At 70.8% G+C, this 24,128-nt stretch overlaps 2 protein-coding genes across 7 annotated transcripts; both read right to left on the bottom strand.

Annotated features, from left to right (window-relative positions):
* Nucleotides 1-178: 178 nt before the first annotated feature.
* On the bottom strand, nt 179-15,187 carry CYTH1 (cytohesin 1). 4 transcript variants are annotated; one of them, XM_068654679.1, is made up of 13 exons: nt 15,054-15,187; nt 8,206-8,288; nt 7,149-7,213; nt 6,415-6,481; nt 6,188-6,306; nt 5,737-5,817; nt 5,495-5,607; nt 5,276-5,424; nt 5,078-5,189; nt 2,283-2,359; nt 2,025-2,096; nt 1,571-1,725; nt 179-1,369 (listed from the first exon to the last, which is right to left on the bottom strand). In XM_068654679.1, exons 1-13 carry the CDS (start codon nt 15,073-15,075, stop codon nt 1,291-1,293), a joined length of 1,194 nt encoding a protein of 397 aa, XP_068510780.1. In that variant the 5' UTR covers nt 15,076-15,187; the 3' UTR covers nt 179-1,290. The 4 variants fall into 4 exon arrangements, with proteins under 4 accessions (XP_068510780.1, XP_068510778.1, XP_068510779.1 ...); XM_068654677.1 differs by lacking the exon at nt 15,054-15,187 and adding an exon at nt 12,333-13,282; XM_068654678.1 differs by lacking the exon at nt 15,054-15,187 and adding an exon at nt 10,399-11,129 and having other exon boundaries at nt 2,283-2,361; nt 5,077-5,189.
* Nucleotides 15,188-15,384: 197 nt separating this feature from the next.
* USP36 (ubiquitin specific peptidase 36) lies at nt 15,385-23,871 on the bottom strand. Of its 3 annotated transcripts, none has more exons than XM_068654666.1 (20): nt 23,714-23,847; nt 23,126-23,391; nt 22,813-23,025; nt 22,210-22,320; nt 21,868-21,970; nt 21,433-21,500; nt 21,000-21,070; nt 20,830-20,912; nt 20,482-20,593; nt 20,102-20,242; nt 19,877-19,977; nt 19,448-19,586; nt 18,682-19,314; nt 17,958-18,085; nt 16,985-17,470; nt 16,726-16,871; nt 16,510-16,620; nt 16,222-16,337; nt 15,991-16,123; nt 15,385-15,905 (listed from the first exon to the last, which is right to left on the bottom strand). In XM_068654666.1, the coding sequence occupies exons 2-19, from the start codon at nt 23,376-23,378 to the stop codon at nt 15,992-15,994; spliced, it is 3,147 nt and encodes a 1,048-aa protein (XP_068510767.1). In that variant the 5' UTR covers nt 23,379-23,391; nt 23,714-23,847; the 3' UTR covers nt 15,385-15,905; nt 15,991. The 3 variants fall into 3 exon arrangements, with proteins under 3 accessions (XP_068510767.1, XP_068510769.1, XP_068510770.1); XM_068654668.1 differs by having other exon boundaries at nt 15,527-15,905; nt 16,510-16,623; nt 23,714-23,871; XM_068654669.1 differs by lacking the exon at nt 23,126-23,391 and having other exon boundaries at nt 15,538-15,905; nt 16,510-16,623; nt 23,714-23,792.
* Between the last annotated feature and the right edge of the window lie 257 nt (nt 23,872-24,128).

Genomic DNA, 24,128 nt, shown 5'->3' with positions numbered 1-24,128 from the left:
GGGCTGCCAGCACCCCCTCGCTGCCAGGCTCTCCCCAGCAGCCACACGACATCACTGCGGGGCTGGGCACCAAAATTTTGGGGTGGGAGAAGCGCAAGCATGGTGGCAAAGGTGGGGGGCGAGGGCTGGGGGCAGGGGGGCCTGGCCCAGACCCGCACACAGAGCACAGGAGCCGAGATGAGCGCAGTTCGGTGTTTATTTGCTGCAGATCCTCAGCACTACTTTACAAGGCCGTGGCAAAAAAAAAAAAAAAAAAAAAAAAAAAAAAGTTAGAATAAAAAATGCTGCCACACCCCACCCTCCGGAGAGGCCTCTGCACGGAACGACCCCAACATACAAAATAATCTAAAAGGAGAAAACTATACAGGAATATTTACACCTCTGATAAATAGACTAATACTGATCCGGGCGTCTCCCTCCAGACCCTGTGCGGGGGGAGCAGGACAGGGCACGGCGCTTGTGGGGCAGAGGCGGGGGCACAGCCCCGATGGGTGCAGCCCCCGGGCACGTCGCCCCCCTACTCAGGAGCCACCCCTGGCGCAGGGCTCGTGGCTGTGAGCTGTGGCAGGGCAGGGCCAGGTCCGTGGCACCGTGACAGCGACAACCTCCCTGCGCCCGTGGGGCACGGCCGGGGGGCTCCAAGGCAGCAGCGTGGGGGAGCTCAGCACAGACCCAGGCCCGCTACAACGAGGGCCACGAGTCCTGCCTCCACGGGGCTGTGCCCACCACCCTGGGGCTGCCACCCGGCACCCCAGGGCCTGCAGCACCCCAAAACCGCCAGCTGCTCACCCGCACCGTGGGGCACCCCAAGTGCTTCAGGAGACACAAGTGCTGGGGGGACCCAAAAGCACGTCCCCAGCACTGGGTCCCCCCGGGGCCCTCCCCCGAGCCAGGCTCCCCTCCCTCCCGTTCAGTTGCCCCCTCGCCAGTGCCCAGGGCTGGAAGTTGCCACCCGGGGGAACCTGGAGCAGGAAGGGTGCCCGACGGCCCCGATGCCCAGCCCGGTGCCCACGGGCAGCGTTACCACCCCGCGGCCCACCAGGGAGCAAGCACCGGGGACTCCCCGCGCACAGGGGTGTCCCACCTCGAGCCCAGCACTGCCTGGAGGTGAGACGGTGGCACTGGGGCCAGAGCCACCGGAACGCCCTTGCCCCTTCCCTCCCCCCACGGTAAAGAAACTGCGAAGCTGAAGCTGGGTCCTGGCACCGCGGGCCGGGCTGCAGCCCTCCGGGAAGGGGAGATGCTCGCGCTGACGGGGGCACGGCGGTCCCGCAGGGCCAGCGGGGGCTGCTAGTGTCTCTTGGTGGAGGACACCTTCTTCTTCCTGGCGGCCAGCATCTCATAGAAAGGGTCCCGGCTGATCGCTGCCCTGGCAGAGGGAACGGGGCTGGGGTCAGCCACGCAGCCGTCCTGCCCCGAAGGGTCTCAGGAAGGCCCCTTTGTGCCCCTGGGGGAGCCCGCTGCCCCCCTGCCTTGTGGGGTTTCCCAGGACGTGCTGCACCCACCCCAAATCCAGGGGATGGTTCCCACCACGTCCCTGCCCAGCGCCGTGCCCCCCCAGAGCACTCACTTGATGCACTTGATCCACTCCTCCTTCTCCTCGGGCGTGGGGGCCGAGATGCGGTACACGGTGTGGTTCCCCTCCACCACCCGCCCATCTGCCTCCGTCTTGCAGGCCTTGATCACCTGGTCCTTGTTGTCGGGGATGTAGAGCTCGAAGCAGTTCTGGGGTGGAAGAGACCCCTCAGGGACAGCCCCCAGGGCAGCGGGGACCCCCGGGCACCCCGAGGCAGGAGGGACGAGGCAGAGCATTGGGGCTGCGGGTGCTCCCCGGCATCCCCCTGCAGCAGGACAGGGACACCCTGACACCCCCAGGCATCCCCTGCCACCAGCCCCAGATGCTGCCTGTCATGGGGATGGGCAGAGCAACCCCGTGGGGCCCTCCTGCCTCTCCCTGCCTGCTCCTGACCCCCCAAAGCACCAGGGTGCTCCTCCAGCCCCAGGGGACCCTGCCGGGCACTCACAGGCTTCTTGGAGTCCTCCACCTCGCGGATGCTCAGGTTCTCCAGGGGGATGATGCCACGGGGCTCTTTATCCTGGGGGGGCCAAGCAGAGGCTTCAGTCGCAGGCCGGACACCTCCAACCCCTCCGTGTGCACCACGAGGAAGGGCTGGGAGCTGCCAACACCCCTGTGCACAGGCACCAAGTGCTGCCCGCCCCCCGGCCCCCCGGCGCAGCACCCTCCCTGCCCCAGCTCAGCACCCCGCACGGAGGCCACTGACCGTGGTGTACTCGAAGTAGTAAAGGCAGTTGTCGGTCAGGATGAACCAGCGCCGCTTCCACGTCTTCACCCTGCCTCCTGGGAGCAGAGAGAGCCGCGTTGGGCACCGCCGGGCTGCGGCACGGCGAGGCCGGGCCCGCGCGGACACACACAGGCAAGCAGCGGGCGCCGGGGCGCAAGCAGAGCCAGGCAGCCCCGCGGCGCCGGGGCGCAGCAGCAGCAGGCAGCACACACCACGCCGGGCAGCGCACGAGCAAGAGCAGAAAGCAGGCGGATGGGGATGGAGGTGGAGGGTGGCGGGAGGGCAGAGCCGGGCAGGGAGCGCGGTGCCCGGTCGCACTGATGGCACCGAGCCGTGCCAGGCGCTGGCTGCAGTGGGGGGCTCCGGGGGTGCGCGGGGCTCCCACCTGCACCGGCCACGCTCCCACTGCTGTCCCAGCCCAACGCTGGGCAAAGCAGGAGCCCGGCGTGCAGGTTGTGGGCTGCGGGGAGCTCCACAGCCAGCGCTGCCAAGGGAGGAGCTGCTCCCCTGCGCTCGGGGACCGCTCCCAGCTGAGCCCGGCTCCCCTCCGCCACGCTCCGGCCGGCACAGCGGCACCGGCTGCTCTGCTCAGCGCCGCGGGCTGGGCACCCAGGCCATGCTGCTCAGGGTGGGCACAGGCGCAAAGCAGCAGGGTGTGCACAATGGGCTCGTCTCCCCCACCCCGGCCATGTCTCCAGGACAGCCCTGCCTCGCTGCCCCTCCGTGCCACCTTACCTCCCAGCCCTGCACCTGGCCAGAGCCAGAGCCCCTTGCTGGGGAAGGTTCACCCCAGTCCCTGCCCTACAGCCAGGCTGAGACCAGGCTTTCCTAGAAGGACGAGGCTCCCTGCCCTCCTCCAGCCAAGCCCACCCCTCAAACCCCTGGGCTCGATGCCCCCCAGCCCCCAGCCCTCCTAAGGAGCTCCAGCTCCCCCAGGCCCTCCTCCAGGCTGCATCCTCAGCAGGGCTGTGGGTGGAAGAGCCGCAGCACAGCAGCTCTGGAGGAGGAACCGTATGGCACCGAGAGGCAGCACAGCCCTGGCATTCAGCACTCCCAGCACCCCGGGGCTGCAGGCGGCCGAGCCGGGGCCGTGCCCAGCTCTGGGACAGCCGCACGGGGCACCGCGCGCGGGCTCCTACCTGCTCCCTGCACCCAGCCAGCTCCAGGTGCTCCATGTCCCAGGCTGGGCCCTTCCTGGGCGCCCCCCAAACACCCCAAACCCAGCCCCATCCCTTGCGGTGCCGGAGACGCAGACCCGCTGCGGCAGTGCCGAGCCGCCCGCAGGCGCAGGGAAACGCCAGGGGCGGGTGGCCCGGGCAGCACCCGGGCGAGGAGCGGCCCTGGCCCCGTCTGTCCCCGGGCTCTGGCGTTTGCCCTGCGGGACCGGGGCAGGGGAAGGGCCCAGCAGGCCTCGGGGAGCGTTCGGCATCGGCGGGGACCGGCAGCCTGGCACCCTGCCACGGCGGCGGGCATGGGGCTGTCCCCTCGGCAGGCAGGGTCCCCCGGGCAGCGCGGTGGTTAGCAGCAGCAGCAATGAGACTAATCGCCAGCAATTAAAAACGAAAAGGAAACGAAGCCCCAGAGGCATGAGCAGAGCAGGGGATAGGGGTACGTACCTCCTGGAGTTGGGGGCAAGGAAAGGAAGAGCCAAAATCATGGAAACATACAAATGAGGGAGAAAAGAAAATTAAAAAAAAAAGGAAAAAAAAATAAAAAAGAGGAAACCCCGAAGAACCCCCCTCACCCCGCGCAGGGCCACGCATGGCAGCGGGGCAGGGCTGCAGCAGGGAAGCCCCAAGGGGCCGGGCCACTGAGTTCCCTGGCTCTCTGTGGCTGTGTGGGATGGGGGGGCCCAGCCCCTGCCCCACGGCCTCCCCAGGGGCTCTCAACCCGCCCACAGCCTCACCACCCCCTTACTGGGCTCGGAGGGGCTGGGGCCTGCTCAGGGACAGAAGGGACAGGGGCCTGGGGCTCTCCAGGGCCCCCCAACATGTAGCTGGGGCATGGGTGATGCCTCGTCTGGCACCCGGGCTGGCACGGGGCAGGGCTCTGTGCTGGGCAGAGATAAGGCCCCATTCCCATCACGAGGGGTGGCGGTAAGGTGAAAACACCCCCTGGTGAGAGGACAGAGCCCCCACCCCGGCAGGAGCCCCGGGAAACGCCGCCTCCAGCCCCTGCTCCTGCCAGCACCCCCGGTCCCCTCTCCTTGCTCGACCCGGGCAGAGATCCCTAAGGAGGTGCTGAGATGAGAAGCCACGGGAGCCAGGGCGTGGGGCAGGCTCGTGGTCTGCGAGAGCTGGGCTGTGCCGCGGGGATGCCATGCACGCTGCCTGCATGTGGAGCTGGGATGCGGAGGTGATAATGCCGTGGGAAGGTGAGGCAGGGACCGGCCGCTGGCATGGAGGGGACGCAGCCTGGGGGCAGCTCGCCGTTCGCTCCCTGGGGCCTGCTCCGGCAGGACCCTGCTGTGCCTCGGTGCCGACAGGAGCCTCACCAGCCCCCGGCTCCCACACCAGGCCCTGGCACCAGCTCTCCACCCCAGGGCTTGCTCTGAGAGGCAGAGCCCCCCGGGAACCCACCCGGCTGCGGCTCTGCTCCTGCTGCCCAGCCCAGGGAGAGCTGCGGGTGGGAGCTCTCCCCGCCGGCCCGCAGCCTCTCGTCCCTCTCGGGGCCGTGCTCCAAGGAGCCCATCCCGTGGGCAAGGTGAGCCGGGAGCATCGCGCCCCCACCCAGCCCCGTCCCCACGCTGCACCCACCCGGCTGCCAGCACTCACCCAGCTTCAGGAGCCAGCCCTCCCGGTCGGGGTTGAAGAAGGTGTGGGTGAGGTCGTTGCCATCGTCCTCAGGGATTTTGAAGGGTTCGTTCTTGATGCTCTCGTAGAGATTCTGGCACAAGGACACACGGGGTCACCTCTGCTCCCCCCTGAGCCCCAGGACAGCCCCGCTGCGCACCCCGGCCCTGAGCCCCTCACCCGCAGCAGCTCCTCGGGCAGGTCCCCCCCGTCGTTGATGCCGCGGTTCATGGCGATGAAGCGCTCCGCCGTGGGCTTGTCCTTGACGTTGGGGTTGTGCAGGCTGGTGTTCAGCATGATGATAGCAAAGGAGAGCACGTAGCAGGTGTCTACAGGGACAGAGGAGAAAATCAGCCTCAAGTCGGGGGGGCTGGGGAGTGGGGCCGGGCAGCTGCCCACCTGTGGACTGGAAGACGCCGGGGTTGCACTGGCAGTAGCGCTGGGCAAACGCCTCCATCATCCGGTCGATCTTCTGCGCCTCCCCGGGCAGCCGAAAGCTCCAGAGGAACTGCCTGCAGAGCAAGGTGCTGCGCTGCTCCTGGGGCTCCCCCACCCCCTGGCCACGCTCCCGTCTTGCAGCCCCTGCGAGCCCCCTGCCCGCAGGGCCCCGCTCCCGGCCCCAGCCCAGCCCCTTGGCTCACCGCAGCGCCTGCACGAGGTTGAGGTCGGTGAACTCATGCAGCTCCACGAAGGCGTGCAGGACTTGGATGTTGAACTCATCCCTGCGGAAACAAAGCCGCAGCACGAGGGGCACACGATCAGCCAGTCCTGTGACTGCCCGGCAGCCCCACGGCTCCCTGCTCTGCTCCAGACCCTGCTCGCCTCCGGGCAGGCACCCTGTGGCTCTGCCCTGCTCGTGGCCCCGCTGGTTTGCACACACCGGCCTCTTCCCAGTGCCAGACACGGCTCCAACCACCCAGCTACCGGCCCCGGTGCTCAGCGAGGTGCTGGCACAAGCTACTGGTGCTGCAGCCAGCCCAGACTCCATGTCCTGCCAGGGGCCCCATCCCCAGCCCGCTGGGACTGTGCCGGCGGCTGCCCAGAGAACCCCAGGGGCTGCCACGTCCCCCAGCTGCCCGAAGCCCCACGCACCTCTCGCCCAGGTAGTCCCCGATGGCCGTCTTGTTGAGGCCCTCCCCCTTGTAGAGGAACTGCGCGATGTCCTCGCACGTGTTCTTCAGCAAGTCGTTCTCGATCAGGAACTGGATGCCCTGCAGCGGTGCGAGAGGCGCGGCTCAGCCAGGGGGCACCCGGCGCAGGGGGTGGCAGAGCTGCAGCGCTGCCCCTGCTGTCCGGAGCCCGGTGCCAGACCCCGATACCTTCTTGGGATCCATGTTGAACTTCTTCCTGCCCATGGCCACCTGCTTGTTCCTCTGCATGTTCTTCCTGTGGAACAGCACAGCTCTGAGCGCTGCGCACAGACCGGGCTCCCCCTGCCCAGCCCCTTGCCCTGCGTGGACTCAAATGGGAGCCGAGCTCCAGGCCCCAAGCCTCAAATTGGGCACAGCCTGCCCGGGGGGGATGCAGTGTAGGGCTCTGGCTCTGCCCCACCCCACAGCTGAGTGGCTGGGGCTGGTCCCGGTCTGCCAGGAGGAGCTGCCACGGCCTGTTTGTGGGGTCACCCCATGCAGGGCATCCCAACGGGTCCCCTCTGCACGGGGAGAGGCTGGAGCGAGCCTGGTGGGGCTCTGAGGACTGCAGCCTTCGTGCCCCAGTGGGGCCGGTGTGAGGGGGATTGGGAACGGCGCCACGAGCCAGCTCCCGCCGGGACCCCTAATCCCACAGTGACACCGCCTGCAGCAGCCCAGAACAACAACGTCTGTGCGGCCAGACAGGGGGATGAGGCTTGGACAAACAGACCTTCGGAGGAACAATTCAGGCTGGAATCCTGCCGCTGCTCCACGGCATTAGGAGTGCCTGGGAAAGCCACCGGCACCGGCACCCACGGGACGGGGCCGCGCCGCTCGGCAGCTCCCAGGCCAAGGGGGTGAGCTCAGGGCTGGGCACGCTGCGGGAAGGGGCCCCGCTAGCTCCGTGCCAGCAGGGGACTCACCTCTCCTCCGTGGAGCCGAGGTTCTCGATCTCATTCGTCACTTCTGCTATCTCATCTTTCAGCCGCTGAGGGGAGAGAGCGTGCGCTGAGCCAGGAGCTGCCTCCCGGCCTCCCTGACCCCAGGCGCCCCGGCAGCAGGCAGGGGGTCCCCACAGAACGGGGCTCGGCAGAGGCAGGTGCCAGCCCTGGGCCCCCCCAGCCCCCCACGTGCTGCCCCGGGCTGAACCTCCTCACAGGGCACTTGGCAGAGGGGGGCTGGCTGTGCCCTGCTGCTAATTCCCTTGCTGCGTCTCCGTGCACGCAGGAAGGAAGAGATTCGGAGGTTAACGACATTACCCCCTATAATCCCTTCAGATGGTGCTCAGCATATGGCAGTAATTAGCCTCTGCTGCCCTAATCACAGACGTGACTGACGAGTGTCCCAGATGAGCACTGACCTCGCAGCCACCGGCCAGGGCAGAAACACGGCCCCAAAACACGGCCCAGAAACACGGCCCCTGTGCCACGGAGACATCGATGCCCCGGGCCGCAGGGAACAGCGCAGGCGAGGGCTCAGCCCGGGGCTCTGCAGAGCACGAGGAAGGGCTGGGGCTGCCTCTGCCCTGCGGGACCCCCCCCGTGCCCCCACACGGCTCCTGTCCCCTCCCAAGGCCCTGCGGAGGCAGCGCTATCGGGGTGGCAGATGACGGGCTCCCTGCAGCAGCTGCTCGTTGTGTGTGCCCGGCCCTCCCTGCCCTGCGCTTCCAGCAGCTCCAATTTTCTGCCCCAGAAATTCCAGGGGAGCCTGCACAGGCTGCAAGGAGCGGGGCTGGCGAGGAAGGGGACGGGGGCACGATCCCGATCCCAGCCCTGCACGGCTGCGGCATGGGCACTGTGGATCCCAGGCACTGCAGCCTGCTGGGCAGCCCTGGCCAAGGCAGCCTCTCCTCCTGCCTCGTCCCCGTGCCCAGGAGAGGGGTAGGGGACTTGGGACACAGGGATGAGCCTGTGCAAGAGGCCACCTTGTATGGGACAGCCGGGGATGGGGGAGCACACACGGCAGCCCTGAGCACCGTACCTGAATGTCAGCCAGCAGCTCCTGCTTGCGGCGGCGGATGTTCTCCAGCTCCTGGCACTCCTCCGGGGTTAGGTCGCTGGGCACTGCGAGGTGACAGGGACAGGGACAGGGACAGGTCAGCACACACAGACCGCGGGAACCGTCCCCGTGCCGGGCTCCAGACCCGCACCCGTGCGCAGCCGCTGGTGCCCGCCTGGGGCTGGGAGGCTCCGTCAGCAGCGCCCCCGGCCGAGTGCCCCTGACGGCACGCCAGGAATGCGCCGGGCACCACGCTCCCCGGGCCGGGCAGCGGCTGCAGCGGGGGAGCCTGGCCCGGCCGAGCCCTGCTGATTCAGCCAGCAGCAGCCGGCAGCGAGCCCCGGCCCCCGCTCCTCCCCGCAGCCCACCCCTGCTCAGCCTCGGTCCCAGCCCTGCAGGGACCTGGAGCTGCACCGGGCGAGCCCCAGAGAAAACCGGCTCCCAGCCAGCCCCTCCGTGCTGAACCCCCCCTCCTGAGCGGGGGGCCGGAGGCAGAGCCCCCCACCAGGCGTTGCCTGCACGTGGTGACACCGCTGCCTTGCTGTCCCCCTCTGGAGCCGGACACCCCGCAGCCCCCGCAGCCCCCACAGCTGTGCGCTCCCGTCCCCTGTCTCACGCCGCAGCCCACGGGTGACATTCCTGGTGCTCCGCAGCGCGTGACCTCCTGCTTCAGCTGCTCCCGTCCCCAAGGTCACCCTGCTCCTCTGGCAGCCCCCGCCTGCCCCCCACCCTGCCAGCACGCTCCAGCAGCTCGCTCGTGCCCCGTGCCAAGGCCACAGGCAGGGCCCTGGTGTGTCACTGAGCTCCTCATGCCCTCCTTCCCCCAGCTGCTGCGTTCTGCCATGCACCGGGTGCCACCGCAGTCTCCAGGCCCCCTCTGCCCCGTTTGCTCTGTCCCCATGTCACCACCAGGCCCCGGCTCACCCCAGCGCTCTCCGGGGGTCCGCTGCTGGGGCCCCGTCCCTGTCCCTGCACCCTTGGGTGCTGTCCGCAGCCGCGCGTCACCCCCAAGCCGCTTCCCTCCCCGCGGGTGCCTCTGGGGCGGCCGCGCTCACGCAAAGCGAATCTGTGAGCTCAGCACTTTCCTCGCTCCGCTCGTGTTTTCTGCCGAGCTTCCTCCTTCGCAGAAATCCCCCGCTGCCGAGGTCAGCAACAGCCTCGGCTTGCGACACGACCCCCCCGGACTCCAGAACACTTCCCAATATTTTCAGCCCTCGACGCACGGAAGCGTGACCCTGACAGCCCCCAGCCCTGGGTTCTGAGCTACCCGTGCCCAAAACGCCGCGGGCTCTGCCCCGCCGCACGCCCGGAGCCTCCAGCACAGCCCCCAGCAGCGCCGGGGCGCGGAGCCGGTCCCACCGGGGCCCAGCCTCTGCTGCACGGCTGCGGCCGGCACCGACAAGCCGCAGCGTGCCGCGACGGGCCGGGACGGGCCCTGCTCGGAGCCACCCGCACAGCCCCGAGCCCTGCGCGGCCGCGTGGGAAGAGAAATTCGGTGCCAGACTGAGCCCCCCCCCGAGCCCGCAGCGGGTGGGTGGGGGTGGGAGGGAGGCTGCAGCAGTGCAGGGACGTGCTGGCACGCGGCGGGCGCGGGGGAGCCAGGGCTGGAGCTGTGCTGCCTCCCTGCCCCCCCCCTCCCGCCCCACCGAGGGGCTGCGTGGGTCCCCTGCAGGACCCAGCCCCCCCCCAACACGGGGACAAGCACTCGTGACCCTGGGCCAGCCGTGTCAGCAGCAGCAGCAGGAGGAAGAGAAACCCCAGGCACAGCTTCAGCTTCTCTGGGGAAGGAAGAGGGCGGCACCCCCTCCCCACACCCCATCCCTGCAGCGCCAGCAGGGTCCCGGGGGGCTCCTGAGCCTCACCCCAGTAGCCCAGTGGGGGGCTGCGGGGTGCGAGGGGACCCCACGTGCCAGGCTGTCACACGCAGGCAGGAGGCTTCCCAGCACGACACAGGGGGGCTGTGTGCCATCCCCCCACCCTCTGCTGCCTCAGCCCCCGGGCACCTGGTGGTGAGGGGCCCGCCAGGCTCCGAGCACAGCGCCCGCGAGCAGCAACGCGCCCACCGCCCCCACCGTGCCCAGCACCGGGCGCAGCCCCACCACCACCACCACCACCACCATGCGGGGGTCCCTGTGGCCTCCTTCCAGCCCCTCCCCACCCTGTGGCCGTGCTCACCGCTGCCCTGTGCGCTCAGGACCATGGTGGGGGGGACGCCTGGGGCCGGCTGTGCCGCCGCAGCTCGGAGCAGCTCCCAGGGGCGCGGGCACCTGCCCGCCCCGCGCCGCCCGGGCTGAGTCAGGGCCGCGCCGCGCCAATGAGCTCGGGGCCGCGCCGGGCGTCACCGCGGCACCGCCGCCACCGCCACCGCCCTGCTCCTGCCATGGCCGGCCCAGGGCCCCGCACGGCTCCGCCACCCCTTGGGTTGCTGCTGCCCACAGGCACCCGGAGCCAGCCCGGCCCTTCCTTCCTCGGGGGCCGCCAGGACGTGTGCGCCTTGGCACGTCTCGAGCTCGCTGTGGTCACGCTGGGGACCCCGCGCAGTGGGACCAGCACAGGACTGGGGGCAGGACTGGGGGCAGGCAGCCCCAGGAGCGGTGTCGGTCCCCCCGGGGTGCCACCGCTGTCTCTCTGTCACCCCCAGCTCAGGGCAGATCCCAGCTCAGACTGCGCTGCTGCCCGCGGGACGGTGCCGAGGCAGGGCCTGGGGGCCCACAGGGCTGCACCCGCAGCAGAGCCCCCGGCACGTCGCTGTCCCGCTGTCAGCTGCCTGGAGAGGCCGCGTGAGCCTCAGCCACCTTGACTCAGCTAAATCCTGCTCCACAGCGTGAGATGGAAAAACAGCACCCGGAACACCGGCTACGGAGATCTCCCCGGAAAGCCTGGGAAAGAAGGGCCTCAAAAAGGCTCCTGAGGCCTTTCAGCCCCAGCTGCGGAGCCACCCAGCCTCCTGCCGGCCGAGGGCACAGCTCTCACCCATGTCACGTCTGTAGGGCCGTGCTGGCGGCCCCACGTCTCGGACAGACCACGGGGACACCCTGCGGGAAGGGGCTGCCCGTGGGGCTGGCCCCGGTGCAGCGGGGTGTCACCAGTGGGCTCGGCCGTGGCTGTGCTGGGGGGCTCCCGCTGCACCCCACTGCTGGGGGGGGGCTGCGGGGCCCCAAGAAACTTCCTGCCCCCGCCTCGGCGCACCACATCCTGTTTTCACCGTGCTCTGTGCACATCCTGGGTTGCGTCAGCCCCGTCCTTCCCCAGACAGCCGAGGTGCGTCAGGAGAAGGGCTCGGGGTCAGGGGGCTCCACAAAGACCCTCCCAGGCAGCCAGGTCCAGCGCCGAGGGCTGGCCAGGGCCCTGCCCCCCCCCGTCACCCAGCTCCTGCACCCCGCAGCCGCTGCCTCGCTCCCCACCAGTTCCAGGCTTGGGGGCCCAGCCATGGGGCTGGAGCACCACCAGGGCACACGACGTGGCCCACGAGCAGCAGCTTGGCCACGTCCACTCTCACTGAGCCACTGACACAGCCACAGCACCCGGCTGTGCCGTCCTGCAGCCCCGCATCGTGTGCTGCTCGCCCTGCCCTGCACCTCGCTCCCCCTCCATGCCGGCACCTCTCACCGTGCTCGGCCTCAGCGCAGGCAGCGCTGCCGCAGGGCTGCCGGGAGCTGCTCTCAGCCCGCGAGCAGGAGCCCAGGGACAGCAGCAGCAGCTCCCAGGCGCTGACAGCCCGCAGTGGCAGCCCCGACCTGGGCAGGTTTCCTTTGGAGAGGGCAGCCACGCACGCTCCCCCCTGCTCTCAAGCAGGGCTGCAGCAAGGGCATCGCCCTGGCAGGGCTGCAGGCAGGAGGGGTGAGGGGCTGGGGCAGGATGGGGTTCGGTCCCACCGTGCTGTGTGCACCCCCTGGCTCTGCCGAGGGCTCCCCAGCTCTACCAGCACCGTGGGGAGCGCCCCGCACCCAGCTGTCCCTTGCGGGGGCCTGAGCCCGGCAGCGCGTGGGGGCGGCGAGACGAGCGGGACGCTCCGTGCCGCCGATGGCAGGAGCCATATGGAGCCGGAGCCACGGGCCCTGCCGTGGGGACGGGGTCACTGCGGGGAGCAGAGGGCACGGGGCACCTACCTGCCTTGGTGGCCACCGAGGGGCACAGGAAGGCCTGGAAGCTGGAGGCGCAGAGCTCGCTGACCGTCCCCATGGCGCGCAGACCCCGAGTGGGGCAGGGGGAGCCCGGCGGGCACCGTGCGGCGCGGCGGCAGCTCCCTGCAGCTGGGACCCCGGGCTGCCCGAGGCGTCCCCGCTCTGTCTGGAGCAGGGGAAGGCGGCTCTGGCAGCGGGAGGCTCCAGCGGCAGGAGCCCACGCGCCCGCCGCAGCCAATCCCCGCTCCCTGCCCGCACCGGGGCCCGCTGGGGCGCACGGGCAGCGGCCGGCGGCTCAAAGCCACTTGGAGGACACGGAGCTGGGGAAGTTCGTGGCAGCAGCCCCTGGGCCTGGGCTGCCTGCCCCCTGCCAGCCCCCGACCCCCACGGCGGCTGCCGGCGGGGTATTTTTAGAGCGGTTTTATCCCTCTGTATTAGAGCTTTAAGCATCCAGAGCCGCTGGTTGCGTAGCAACCTCCCCTGCATAAAAGGAAGGTGCATAAAGAGACACAACAGGCTGCAGCGAGGCGTGGGGAGCGGGGTGCTGCCAGGCCCCCGGCCACGGGGTGCTGGGTGCTGCGTGCTCCTGGCACAGCCCCGTGGGGCCGAGCCGTCCCGCTCCGTGCTTGGGCATCCCCCGGCGATGGGGCCGGGGCAGCGCGGTGCCGGTGCTCCCCGGCGGTGCTGGAGCCGGTTCCCTGCTCCTGGGGTGCTGCTGCAGCAGGATCTGGGGTCCTACCCCGAGCTCCCGGCCTCTGCATCCTGGCAGAGCTGGGGGGCACCCTGCCGGCCCCGCTGCACCCCAACCTGTCAGCCCCACGGGCACCGAGCAGCCCGGACAGCCAGCTCCTCCCTTCGCTCCGAGCAGAAGCGATGCCCTGGTGGGGGCACGGCCGTGAGTAACAAACCCCAGCACCTGGTGGGGCACGGGGCAGCGCCCTGCAGACACCCAGCAGCTGGCTGCCAGGCACTGGGAGCACTGGGACGCGCTGAACCAGGAGGAACCTAAGCAGGACGGGACGGGACGGGTGGCAGGGGACGTGCAGGACACCGACCAGTGCCCCGGGAGGATGCAGCACCCAGGCAGGGGGACCCCAGGCCCCAGGAGCAGCACGTGGCTGCGGATGGGTGGGGAGGGGGAACGTTGCTGCTGGGGCACGAGGGCAGCGAGGCGCTCACTGCGAGCAGCCTGCGCTGCTTCCCCTTCCCTGGGGCCGAGGCAGCCGCTGCCACAAGCCGAGGAAGGAAAAGGACGCGAGGAGCCGGAGGGACTTGGGCTGAGCTGGGCACAGGGGCAGCAGCTGGGGAAAGCCCCGCGGTCAGGGCAGCTGCGGGTACCCAGCACATTTGGGGCAGAGCCAGGCTGTTTCCAGGCTGTGTGAGCTGGGTGCCCAGCTCGTTCCTCAAGCCCTGCCCCAGGAAAGCCCCCAGCCTGCACCTGCCCCAAAACAGGGCCTGTGCAGAGCCCCCCTGCTGCCCCCCACACATCGCCCCAGGTGCCCCATGCAGTCCTCAGAGCTGGGCAGCGGGCACCGTGCTGTGTGCCCCAACCATGGGGGGCTGGAACAATGGCTCTGTGGGGCACTACGTGCACCCCAATGTGTGGTTACTGCGTGCCAGCACCGTGGCTCGGTGCGCTCTGCTCCCAAACACCTCAATCATCGCCTTCCCCACGGCGTTACCACCTTCAGAGCCCCGACGGCCCCAGTGCTGCGCTCTGGTCCCTGGGCTGCTGTCCCCACACTGTCCCCACGCTGTCCCCCTGCCTCCAGCCCTGGCCCCACAGCTCTGCTGGGCTCTGCTGGGCTCGGGGGCTCCACGGGCCCCGGGTTTCACCAGCAGCGTCCCCGCTGCACCCGCTGAGCCCGTGCCGGGGCACCTGTGGGGGGCCGGGGTCGGGCAGGGTGGCAGCGGGTGAGGACCCCCCCCAGGAGGCACCGTGCAGCCGCCCCCCCAGCTCAGCCCCCAGCTGGGCATTGGCTGCGCGCAGCAATCCCTTAATTCCCTTAATCCCCGCCGCCCGTAATCCCCCGGGGATGCGGGATTACCCCGGGGCCGGGCCCCAGCCGCACCAGGACGCTGGGTGGGGGGGGGACGGAGCCCGCGGGGCCGCCACCGGGGCCGGGTCCCGGCCCTGACACCGGGGGGGCACCGGCCCCGCGCCCCTCGCTGTGACCCCGCCGGGAGCCGTCCGGCCCCCCCGGTGCCCCGCTGCCCCGGGCACAGCCCCGCGGTGGGAGCCTCCCGGGGCTCGCTGCAGGCCCCGGGGAAGCTCCGGGAGCCGCTCCCGGGGCCGCTCCCGCTGCAGGGCCGCGGCCGGCAACGCCCGCACAGGGCCGGGCCCGGCGCTTATCGCGGCCGGCAGCTCCCGGGCGGCACCGGGCGGGGCCCGGCCCGGAACCGACCGGGTCCAACCGGGACCGGGACCGAGCGGGGCCGGGGTCTCCCGGTGCCGTGCCCCGCGGCCGTGCCCGTACCACCGGGCTCCGGTCGCTGCCCCCCCCCCAGCACCGATCCCGGTGCTACCGTGAGAACGGCGCCCCCCGCCCCGACACCGCCCCGCGCCCGGAGCCGCCCCGGGCGAATCCCGGCCGCAACCGGTGCCCCCCGCCCGGTTCCCCCCCGCTCTGACCGTATCCCCCCGGCTCCCTCCTCCCGGTGCCGCCCCCCCCCAGCCCGGTGCCCCCTCCCGGCCCCCCCTCTGACCGTAGCCGCCCTCCTCCTCCATTGCCGCCGCCGCCGCCGCTCCGGCCCCGCCCGCGTGACGGCGGCACCGAGGCCGCGCCGGGCGGCAGCGCGTGACGTCAGAGGGGGCGGGGCCACCCCGCACCAGACCCCGCCCCCCCGGGATGAAGCCCCGCCCCTCCCTCCCCAAACCCCGCCCCCTCCCGCCAGGCCCCGCCCCCTCCCGCCAGGCCCCGCCCCCAGCACTCTCTCGCTCTCGGTCGCGGTTTTATTGCGGGGGGGGGCGGCTCCACGAGGGGGGGGGGGCACGGTCCGGGGGCTCGGGCTGCGCCCTCCCCTCCCCCCAAAAAAAGCCCCACGGGATAGGGGAGGACGGGAGGGGGCAGCCCCCCCCCCCCCCCCCCACAGCCCCAGGGCACACAGGGGGGCGCAGGCTGCCTGCAGCGGGCACGGCCCCGGGGTCCCAGGGGGGGGGCAGGAGGGAGGCCGGGGGGGGCCCAGCAAGGACGGGTGGAGGGGGGGGGGGTCCCAAACCTGGGACTGGGGAAGGCACAGCAGGGCCAGGGCCCCCCCCTGCCCACCAGCAAGGCAGAGCCCCCCCCTGGGGGTCCCGGAGGGAAGCCCCCCCAGCCCCCAGGGCTGCAGGGACCCCCAACGGGGGGGGTGGGGGGGGACCCAGGAGCTGCCCAGGGCTGGGGCTGCACCGAGCCCCCCCGCAGCAGCATCCACCCGGGGGGGGTCCCCTCGCTGCAGGCCAGCCCCCCCCAGCCCCCCCCCAGCCCCAGGGGGGGGCAGCAGTTCCAGGACCCCCCCGCGCTGCTCCTCGGGGCTGGGCCCAGCGCTACTCCATCAGCTGCAGGCTGCGATCGGCACCTGGGGGGAAGCAGCAGCAGCGTTAGCACCCCTGGGGGCACAGCTGCCCCCCCCTGCCCCCCCCAGCAGCCCCCCCCCAGCCCACCTCAGAGCCGGTAGCTGAGGCTGGCCACCTTGGCCGGGTGCGTCACAGCCCAGAAGTTGCGCCTGCTCTGCAGCTGCTGGAAGGGGTTGAGGTGCCGCCGCCGCTCCCGCCTCAGCTTCTTCACCTTCTTCACCTGTGCAGGGGGAGGAAGGCTCTGGGGTCAGGACTGGGGGTGGGGGGGGGGGTCCTGCAGCCCCCCCCACCACCCCCGGGGGCTCAGCCAGTGCTCACCTTCCCTCGGTCGAACTCCTCGTCCCACTCGTCGATGACGGTCTCGCTGCGGGCCCAGGCCGCGTCCCGGATGGCGTCCTGGCTGACGGCCGACAGCTCCCCCCCCCACGTCAGCACTGCAAAGAGACCCCCCCTCAGCACGGGCAGGGGCCCGGGCTCCTCGCTGCCACCTCACCCCCCCATGAACACACAGCACCCGGCTCCAGGAGCCCCCCCATGGCCTCTCTGCCCTGTCTGGGGCAGGACCTGGGGGCTGCGTGCCCCCCCCAGCCCCCCTGGGTGCGGTACCTTGCTTGCCATAAGCCTTGTCCAAGGAGTTCCTGAGCAGCTCCTGCACCACGCTGCGCTCCTGGCTGCGGGGGGGGCTGCCAGGGCCAGGGCCGCCCCAGTCACCCGCTGCTGCTGCAGGAAGAGCAGGGGGTGAGGACCAGCTGGGGGGGGGGACACCCTGCATCACCCCCCCCCCAAGGACCATTCCCATGGGGCAGGGGCACGGGGCCGTACCTGGGGTGCTGGGGGCAGCCTCCTGCTCCGCGGGGGGGCTGCCCGGGCTTTCCCTGTGTTTGCGCTTGCGATGCTCGCTCTCTGCAGGGCCGGGGCCTGGGCTCTGCTGCTTCGGCTGCCAGGGCTCTGCCTCGGCCCTCCTGGAGCTGGGGAGGGCAGCAAGGCTTAGCTGGGCCTGGGACAGCCGCGGGGAGGGGGCAATAGGAGCGAGGAGCCCCTGCCTATGTGCTCAGCGCCCCCCGACCCCCCGTCCCCTCACCTGCCCGAGGGCAGCGCCCCGAGGCAGCGCTCCTCCATCTCCTGCAGCCGCCTCTTCTTCTTCTTCTTCTTGGGCGGGGGCACAGGCTCCGTGCCCGGGAAGCAGCTGGGGGCTGATGGTTGCTGCTTGGGGCGGCTCTGCTGCTCCTCCCGGCCCCCGCCAGCATCCGCAGCGGCCGCCCCCCTCCCCGCAGGGGACAGCGAGCCCTCCTGAGCCACGTTCCTCCTCTTCTTGGGGGGGCTGCAGGCTTCGTCCTTGCCGTTCACAGCCAGAGCTTCAGGGTGCTGCTTGCGATGCTTCTTCTTGAGGGGAGCGGGGGGGCTGTGGCCGGGCCCGTGCTCCCCGCCGCAGGCAGGACGGGGGTGCGAGGAGGGGGCCGTGGAACCGTTGGTCAGGGGGGAGGCCGGGAGCCGAGGGGCTGAGCTGGGGGCGAAGCTGAAGGTGGGCTTTTCGGGGTTGGGCAGTTTGAGAGCAGATGAGGACAGCCTGAGGGACAGAAAGAGAGGCTGACGTGTTCGGAAAGCCAAGGCAGGAGCAGGAGCCCCCCGCTGCCTCCCCACCCGAGGTGCACAGGCACCCAGCGGGCACCACCTGAGCCACGAAGCCAAGAAACCCAACGCAGAGCTGCTCCGGGGCAGCTGCGAGTGCAATTACGAGGAGCGAGCGCTGCCACGGCACAGGGTGCAAGGGAGCCCCAGAACAAGATCCAGACCAGGCTGGTGCCTCCCGATGCCATGGGACAGTAACACACGGGCAGAGCCTGCAGAGGGCCTGCCTGCCTTGTGCCAAATCAGGGAAACCTCCCCGCTTCTGGGGCTCAGAACGAGCCCAAAAACAGCCCGGGGACGAGGGGTGCGGGTGCCAAGGTGCCCCCGGCCAGCTGCAACACAGGACCAGCACCACAGGACCAGCTCCAGGGCTGCCGCTGGCTTCGGTGTCGTGGGGGAGTCCGGGAGCCCCCCCGTGCGCTTACCTGGGCTTGCCGAGAGGCCAGGGAGAGGAGTCGGGGTGGGTGGTGGTCGTGGGGAAGGAGAGGCCGGCGGGTGGCGGGTGAGGCTGCGCGCGGCGGTCAGTTCCGCTCGCCCTCCGCGGGGTGCTGCCCTGCAGTTATCGACATAAATAAAAACTTGGTGGTCTAACGAAAAAGGTTTCCGAGAGCCAAGAGGAGAAAATAAAAAGGGGAGCCCAGAGAAAGGGGAGGGGAACAGACACAGACGGGGGGAGGAAAGTGGGGGGTGGTAGAAGAAGAATCAGAAGTGTTCTCAGTTAGAAGCACAAAGGAAAAAAGGAAGGAAGGAAATTTAAAAAGCACAAAAACCCCAGCACGAGGCCCCGGGCTGCAGGGCAGCACCCAGGGACCCCCCCCACGTTATCGGCCGGGCAGGGGCAGCCCTGCAGCTGGAGAGCGGCAGGTCCCCCCCACCCCGCCGAGATGCGCCCGGCACCGGGACGCGCTCCCTCGAGCGAGGAGGGAGGGAAGGAGCCGCTTCCCTGGGGGGCTCGGGGACACCAACCCTCCGTCAACAGCAGCAGGGGCCTGGCCCCGCGCCCTGCCCCAGCAGGGGGGCAGGAGCCAGCCCCAGGACCGGGGGCTCTCCCACACCAACCCTGGCTTCATGGCCCCACGCCTCCCCGAGCACGCGCACCCAACGCCGGGGGCACCCGGCACCCGCCGACACCCCGAGGCCCGGACTCACCTTTTTGGCAGAGAGCGCCAGCTTCTTGGCCGGGGGCGGTGACATGGTGCTGCCCGGCTCCCCCGAGGCGCTGCCCAGCTGTGAGGATTTCGGTTTCACCACCTTGGAGTCTTCGGGGCCGGCGGGCTCGGCGGGGAGCTCCGCGCCACAGTCCGTGTCCTCAGAGGGGCAGAAGCCTCCTCCCGCTGCGGTTTTGGCTTTCTGGGGTGCCTTGGCCGGGTCCCCTGCCATGCTGTGTGCCGGGCTGGTGGTGCCGCTCCTGCAGGAGCCCCGCTCCGGAGTGCCGGGGCCGGGCTGTGGTGACGTGGGTGGCTGCTTGCTGTCCCCAGAGCTCTGCCGGGGCAGATCCGCCGCAGGCCTGGCCGTGCTGCCGGGGCCCTGAGCTGCCCTGGGTGCCTGAGGCTGCTGCGGGGAGGACGGCGGCTTCTTGGGCCTCCGGGTCACATCCTCGGTGGGTGCTGCGGCTGCCTGGGTGGCTCTGAGGGGCAGCTTGGGTGACGGGGACACAGCGGGCAGCCTCGGTGAGGTGCATCCGTTCAGCAGCTTCGGCCCCGTGCCTGGCGCACCGCGGGCCACCGGGACCCCGACCTCCTCCGGCCCCGGCAGCTTCTTGCCCGGCAGCACCTCCGGTCTCTGGGTGAGGAGGAACGGGGAAGTTCAGCGGGGACAGGCTCCCGGGGACATGGTGACGCTGCCCCCACTCCCTTGGCAGGCTGGGCACCGTGGGACCCTCCCCAGGGCCTGCTCCCCGGCCCCTGGGACTCACCCGGCCCAGCAGCGGTGACGGCAGGGGCCCGTTGGTTGAGCTTTTCCTGATCTGGTCAGAGACAGAGGCTGGGCGGCTGGGCAGGCTGCAGCTGGCTTTGGCAACAGCCCCGTCTGAGCCCTTCCTGGGGCTGGGGATTCTGGCAAAGGCAGAGCACAGGGGTTAAAAACCAGAGGGCTCAAAACCAGGGGGCTCAAAACCAGGGGGCTCATCTCAGAGGCGTACAGGAGCAGCAGGAGGCAGCAGCTCAGAGTCAGCAACGTGCTCCTCATCCACACAGGACCCCCGACCAGCCCCAGACCTCTCCCCCCCCACCCGTCCCAGCCCGTGCACCCCACAACACCGGGCACACGCTGCCGGCCTGGCCCCACGACACAGGAGAGCTGCCGAAGGGCAGGGTGCGGGGCCAGGTGGCGCAGGGCACCTCACCTCAGGTAGAAGAGCACGTAGGCCTGCTGGTTGAGGACCACCTTGATGTTGCTGCAGTGGACCAGGGAGTCGTTCATCTGATACCACTGCCCGTTGCTGGCCTGAGGGAGAGCAGGGGGGGGTCAGGCCCTGCCCAGGCCCCCCCCGGGCCACGTACACCCACTGAGCACCCGCAGGGACCCAGGAGCGGAGCCAGAGGGGTGCCGGGGAGCAGCCCGGGCTCACCTTCACGTAGCAGTAGTAGTGCCCGGCGTGGCAGCTGTAGCCCGAGTGCACCAGCACCGCGTACAGCCCGTACATGACGGGGTCCCCGTTGTTCTGAGACATGTAGGGCCGGATGTTCAGGAACTCGGGGTACCCCACGTCCTGCGGGGAGAGGGCGTCTCAGCAATCTTCCTTGCCAGAGCAAAAGCAGCTCCGGCTGCCCTACGGGCTCATCTCTCGAGGGAGGGGACCCAGCACCGCTGGGGAAAGGCTGCTGGGCTGCGGCTCAGCTCAAGCTGTGCACGGGACCCCTCACAGGACCCCTCATGGGACCCCTCACGGGACCCCTCACGCCGCTCTGGCCAGCAGGGCCTCGGGCTGGGGGCCCGCCGAGCTCTCACCTTTGTGATTTTGCCTCCGCTGAAGTTAGCAAAGCGTTTCAGCGAGAGCGTGAGGACGTTGGAAGCCCGGTGGATGGTGAAACGTTTGCTGGCTGGCACCTTCTTCTTGCACCTGTAGGGAAAGGGCTCAGGCTACACAAACAACTCCACCCTGACCGCTACCCAGTGCCAAGGGGCAAACCGCATGGAAGTGGCCACGCTGACACCAGCTCACAGCCGTGAGGGGGGGGCAGCAGGAGCAGGGACAGCTCCATCGCAGGCTCTGGGGCCTCGTGTCCCGTGCCTCAGCCAGGGCTGCCCCCGCTCTGCAGCAGCCTCCCCCTGCTCCCCCCCGCAGCCCTGGCTCACCGGGCACACATGTAGGCGTTCTCCCCGCTCAGCACGTCTGACTTCACAAACAGCTCCAGCGCCCGCACGATGTTCGCGGCTTGCTGCGGGGACAGAGCAGAGCTCAGGGAACGGGAGGGCTGTCCCGCAGCCCCTCCAAGAGCAGAGCTCGTCCCACCCCACTGACGTACCCGGATCTCCAGCGCCACGTCCAGGTAGGGGTCGTAGGTGTCCGAGACGCTCTTGCACACTGAGCACTTCACTGCAAAGGAAGCAGCAGGGAGCACTCAGCTCTGTGCCCACGGCAGCTGCAGGGCTCCCCCCTCCTGGGCTGCAGGAATTCAGCGCCAGGCCCCCGCTGCGTGCCCGCAGCTGGCGAGGAGGCAGGCTGGCAGTGCCACCACTCGCTGGCACAGTGTCACCAGCCAGCTGCAAGCACCGGCTCCTCCGCCGGGTAACAACGAGCCAGGGGCCCGCAGCCAGCGGCTTCCTGCGCTGCCACAGCAGGGGCCGAGACCCACGGGCACAGCAGGAGCGTAGGGCTGCAGGTCTGGGTAATTCACTCCGGTTTTGCTATTCTCCCCAAAGATTCCTAGTGCCGTGCTCCTGAAGCCACGGACTCACCTCGGGAGCGCAGGTAGCCGCCGAAGATCTGGTGAACCAGCGTCGTGGCCTGCGTCTGGCGATCCAACCTGGGGAAGAAGCCACGGGTCTCACACCACCCCCGCACAAGGGGTGGTCCTAAAGGGCTGCCATGTCCCCAGGTGCTGCAGCAGTGCAGCCCCCACCCCTGCCCGGCCTGTGGGGAGCTCGAGGATGCTGCAGCCTTTCTGGGGGGAGCCCAGGGGCCCAGGCTGTGGGCACACGATGCCCCCCAGGCACAGCTGATCCGGCTGGAGCTCAGAGCCTGGTGCTGCAGACAGAGGCGATGCCACCGCGCTGGGACCGAGGGCTCAGGGGAGAGCTGCTCCCCCACGGCCACCAACGGGGGCTGCACCATGCAGGACACCCGGACCCCCCCCAGCCACAGCACGGCCACCTCCCGCTGCCCCCCGGTACCTGGTGCAGCCGTTGAGGCAGGCCTTCTGCATGGCATCGATGGTGTAGCGCAGGAACTCGTGCGCGTCCTCCTGGCTGCCGAAACGGAAATGCCGGGCAATCTCTGCAGGGACACAGCCGTCAGCCCCCGGCCTCCCGCGGCCACCAGCACCCCCCCAGCACGACCCAGGCAGGCCACAGGGGCAGCCCCACGTGGTGCCGGGGCACCCGGTCGGCTCCGTGACTCATCTCGGGAGAGCTCCCGCCGGGACCTGCCCCGGTCTGAGGCTCTGCTCATGCGTTAGTCAGCGCCGCTGTGGGAGGGAGGCTGCAGGGGGGTGGGGGGGGGGCAGGCATCCTTACTCTTGAGGTCTCGGATGAAGGACACCGGCTTGATGGCGTTGCCGCTGTTGGCAAAAGCCTGGATCAGGTGATTCTGCATAACGCACATCATGCAGAAGCCTCCGTGGTGACCTGGAGCAGGAGGGGAGAAGAAAGGACGTTGGGAACAAGGCGGGAGGGATGGAGGCAGCGCAGGGGAAGGGGAATCTCTGCTCCGGTGCATGGGGGCACGACTGCGAGCCCTGCCGGGGAGCTCCCTGCTACAGCAGAGCACGGGAGCAGCCCAGGTGACAGGGAGCAGGGTACAGCCGGGGACACAGCACAAGGCACAGCGAACCCGACCACAAATGGCCCTGTGCAGGCTGTGCTGTGTGCAGCCCCCAGCCCCCAGCCACCCCCGTGGGACCCAGGGGTCCCAGCAGAGCCACGAGGACACGGAGCTGCCCCAGCCCCGTGTGCAGGGACAGAGGGGGCATCCGGGGCATGGGAAGGCACAACCAGACCCCGCACGCCCACGGGCAGGGCTGCACGCAGGGGAGCTGAGCACAGCCCAGGACCGGGATGCGTGAGCACTGCTCCCCCCCCCCCCCCGCACCCCCCCCCGGGGCCGAGCCCCCCACTCACAGGCGCGGCCGTGCTCCTTGGACAGCAGGTAGTTGGCGAGGGGCGGCGTGTAGGTGAGGCACTGCAGGGTGGCGTTGAGGAAGCACGTGTTGCCCAGGTTGTGCAGCCCGGCGCCCACCCGCGACACCCGCTCCCACCTCAGGGACAGGCGCTCGGCGGGGAACAGCACCTTCTGCGGGGCGGGGACCCCGTCCCCCGGCCCATGCTCACCGCCTGCGGGCACCGGGAGGGGGATGAGCGGCGGGGGCGAGGGGGGCACCGGGCAGCCCCCCCCCCCCCAACCCCATCCCATCCCCCCGGTGCCCCCACGTACCCTGCCTCCCGGGCGGCCCCTCGGGGGGGGCTGTGCGCTGTGGGGCGGGGGTCGGCCGGGGGGGGTTGAGCAGCAGGTACTTGCCCCGCAGCCCCTCCGGCTGCCCCGGGCCGCGGCTGGCGGGCTCGAACTCGATTTTCTGCAGCAGCACCTTCTTGGCCGAGGCGGCCAGCAGCCGGCCCAGCTCCGCGTCCTCGCCCTGCTCCCGGCGGCCCGGCTTCAGCGCCTCGCGGAGCTTCTCCACGATGGGCATGGCGGGGGCCGGGCTACGGGAGGGGGGCGCTCAGCGGGGCCCGGACGCGGCCTAGGCCCGGAGGGGGGGCCCGGAGCCGCCGCCGCCCGCGACCTTCAGCAGCGGCGGCGCCGCCACCGCCCGGCCCCGGCCCCAACCCCGGCCCCGGCTCCGGCCCCCCCGCCACGTGCGGCCGCTACCGGCAGCTCCGGCCGGGACCGCGCAGCGACAGCGTCCGCGGCGCCTCCGGGCCCCGATCCCGATCCCGATCCGGGTCCCGCTCCCACTCCCGGTGCCGGTCCCGCCCCCGCCGCCCCGGTCCCGCTCCCCCCCCCCGCCCCCCGGTCCCCGCGCACCATCCGGGTCCCGGCGGCCCGCACGTGTCACCGCCTCCACGGGGCGCTGCCCGCGGGAGCCCTTCCGGCCCCCAGGCCCCGCCCCTCCGGGGGGCGGGCACCGAGCGGGCCCCGCCCACAGCGCGCGCAGCCGCCACCCGCGCCCCGGTACGGCCCCGCCCCCTCCCCCCGGAGCCCCGCCCCCCGCCCCGGTGCCGCCCGGTGCCGCTGTCCCCGTTCGCTGCCGGTGGCGCGGGGCGGTGCAGGGCGGTGCCCGCAGCCCGGTGCGATGCTGGCGGCCCCGTTCACCGCCGGCAGCCCCGGTTTATCGGCACCGGCCCCGGTTACCGGTGATAGCCCCGGTTACCGCCGTACCCCGCTTATCACCGTACCCCATATGTTACCGTACCCTCTGTTGCCGTACCCCGTTACCACC

Source organism: Anas acuta, chromosome 18, assembly GCF_963932015.1.
Source record: "Anas acuta chromosome 18, bAnaAcu1.1, whole genome shotgun sequence".
Taxonomy (NCBI): domain Eukaryota; kingdom Metazoa; phylum Chordata; class Aves; order Anseriformes; family Anatidae; genus Anas; species Anas acuta.
This window is presented reverse-complemented; position numbering and strand designations above follow the sequence as displayed.

Excerpts from the sequence above, each read along its gene's own strand:
- USP36 (XM_068654668.1), bottom strand. The coding sequence starts at position 23,378 with ATGCCCATCGTGGAGAAGCTCCGCGAGGCGCTGAAGCCGGGCCGCCGG. Across the intron at positions 21,971-22,209 it reads CTTCATCCGAGACCTCAAGA|AGATTGCCCGGCATTTCCGT; the intron begins GTAAGGATGCCT and ends GTGTCCCTGCAG. Across the intron at positions 16,624-16,725 it reads GGCTGCCCCCAGCACCCCAG|CAGCAGCGGGTGACTGGGGC; the intron begins GTACGGCCCCGT and ends CTCTTCCTGCAG.
- CYTH1 (XM_068654677.1), bottom strand. The coding sequence starts at position 12,405 with ATGGGGACGGTCAGCGAGCTCTGCGCCTCCAGCTTCCAGGCCTTCCTG. Across the intron at positions 7,214-8,205 it reads AGCTGCTGGCTGACATTCAG|CGGCTGAAAGATGAGATAGC; the intron begins GTACGGTGCTCA and ends CTCTCCCCTCAG. Across the intron at positions 5,818-6,187 it reads GGGGACTACCTGGGCGAGAG|GGATGAGTTCAACATCCAAG; the intron begins GTGCGTGGGGCT and ends TTGTTTCCGCAG.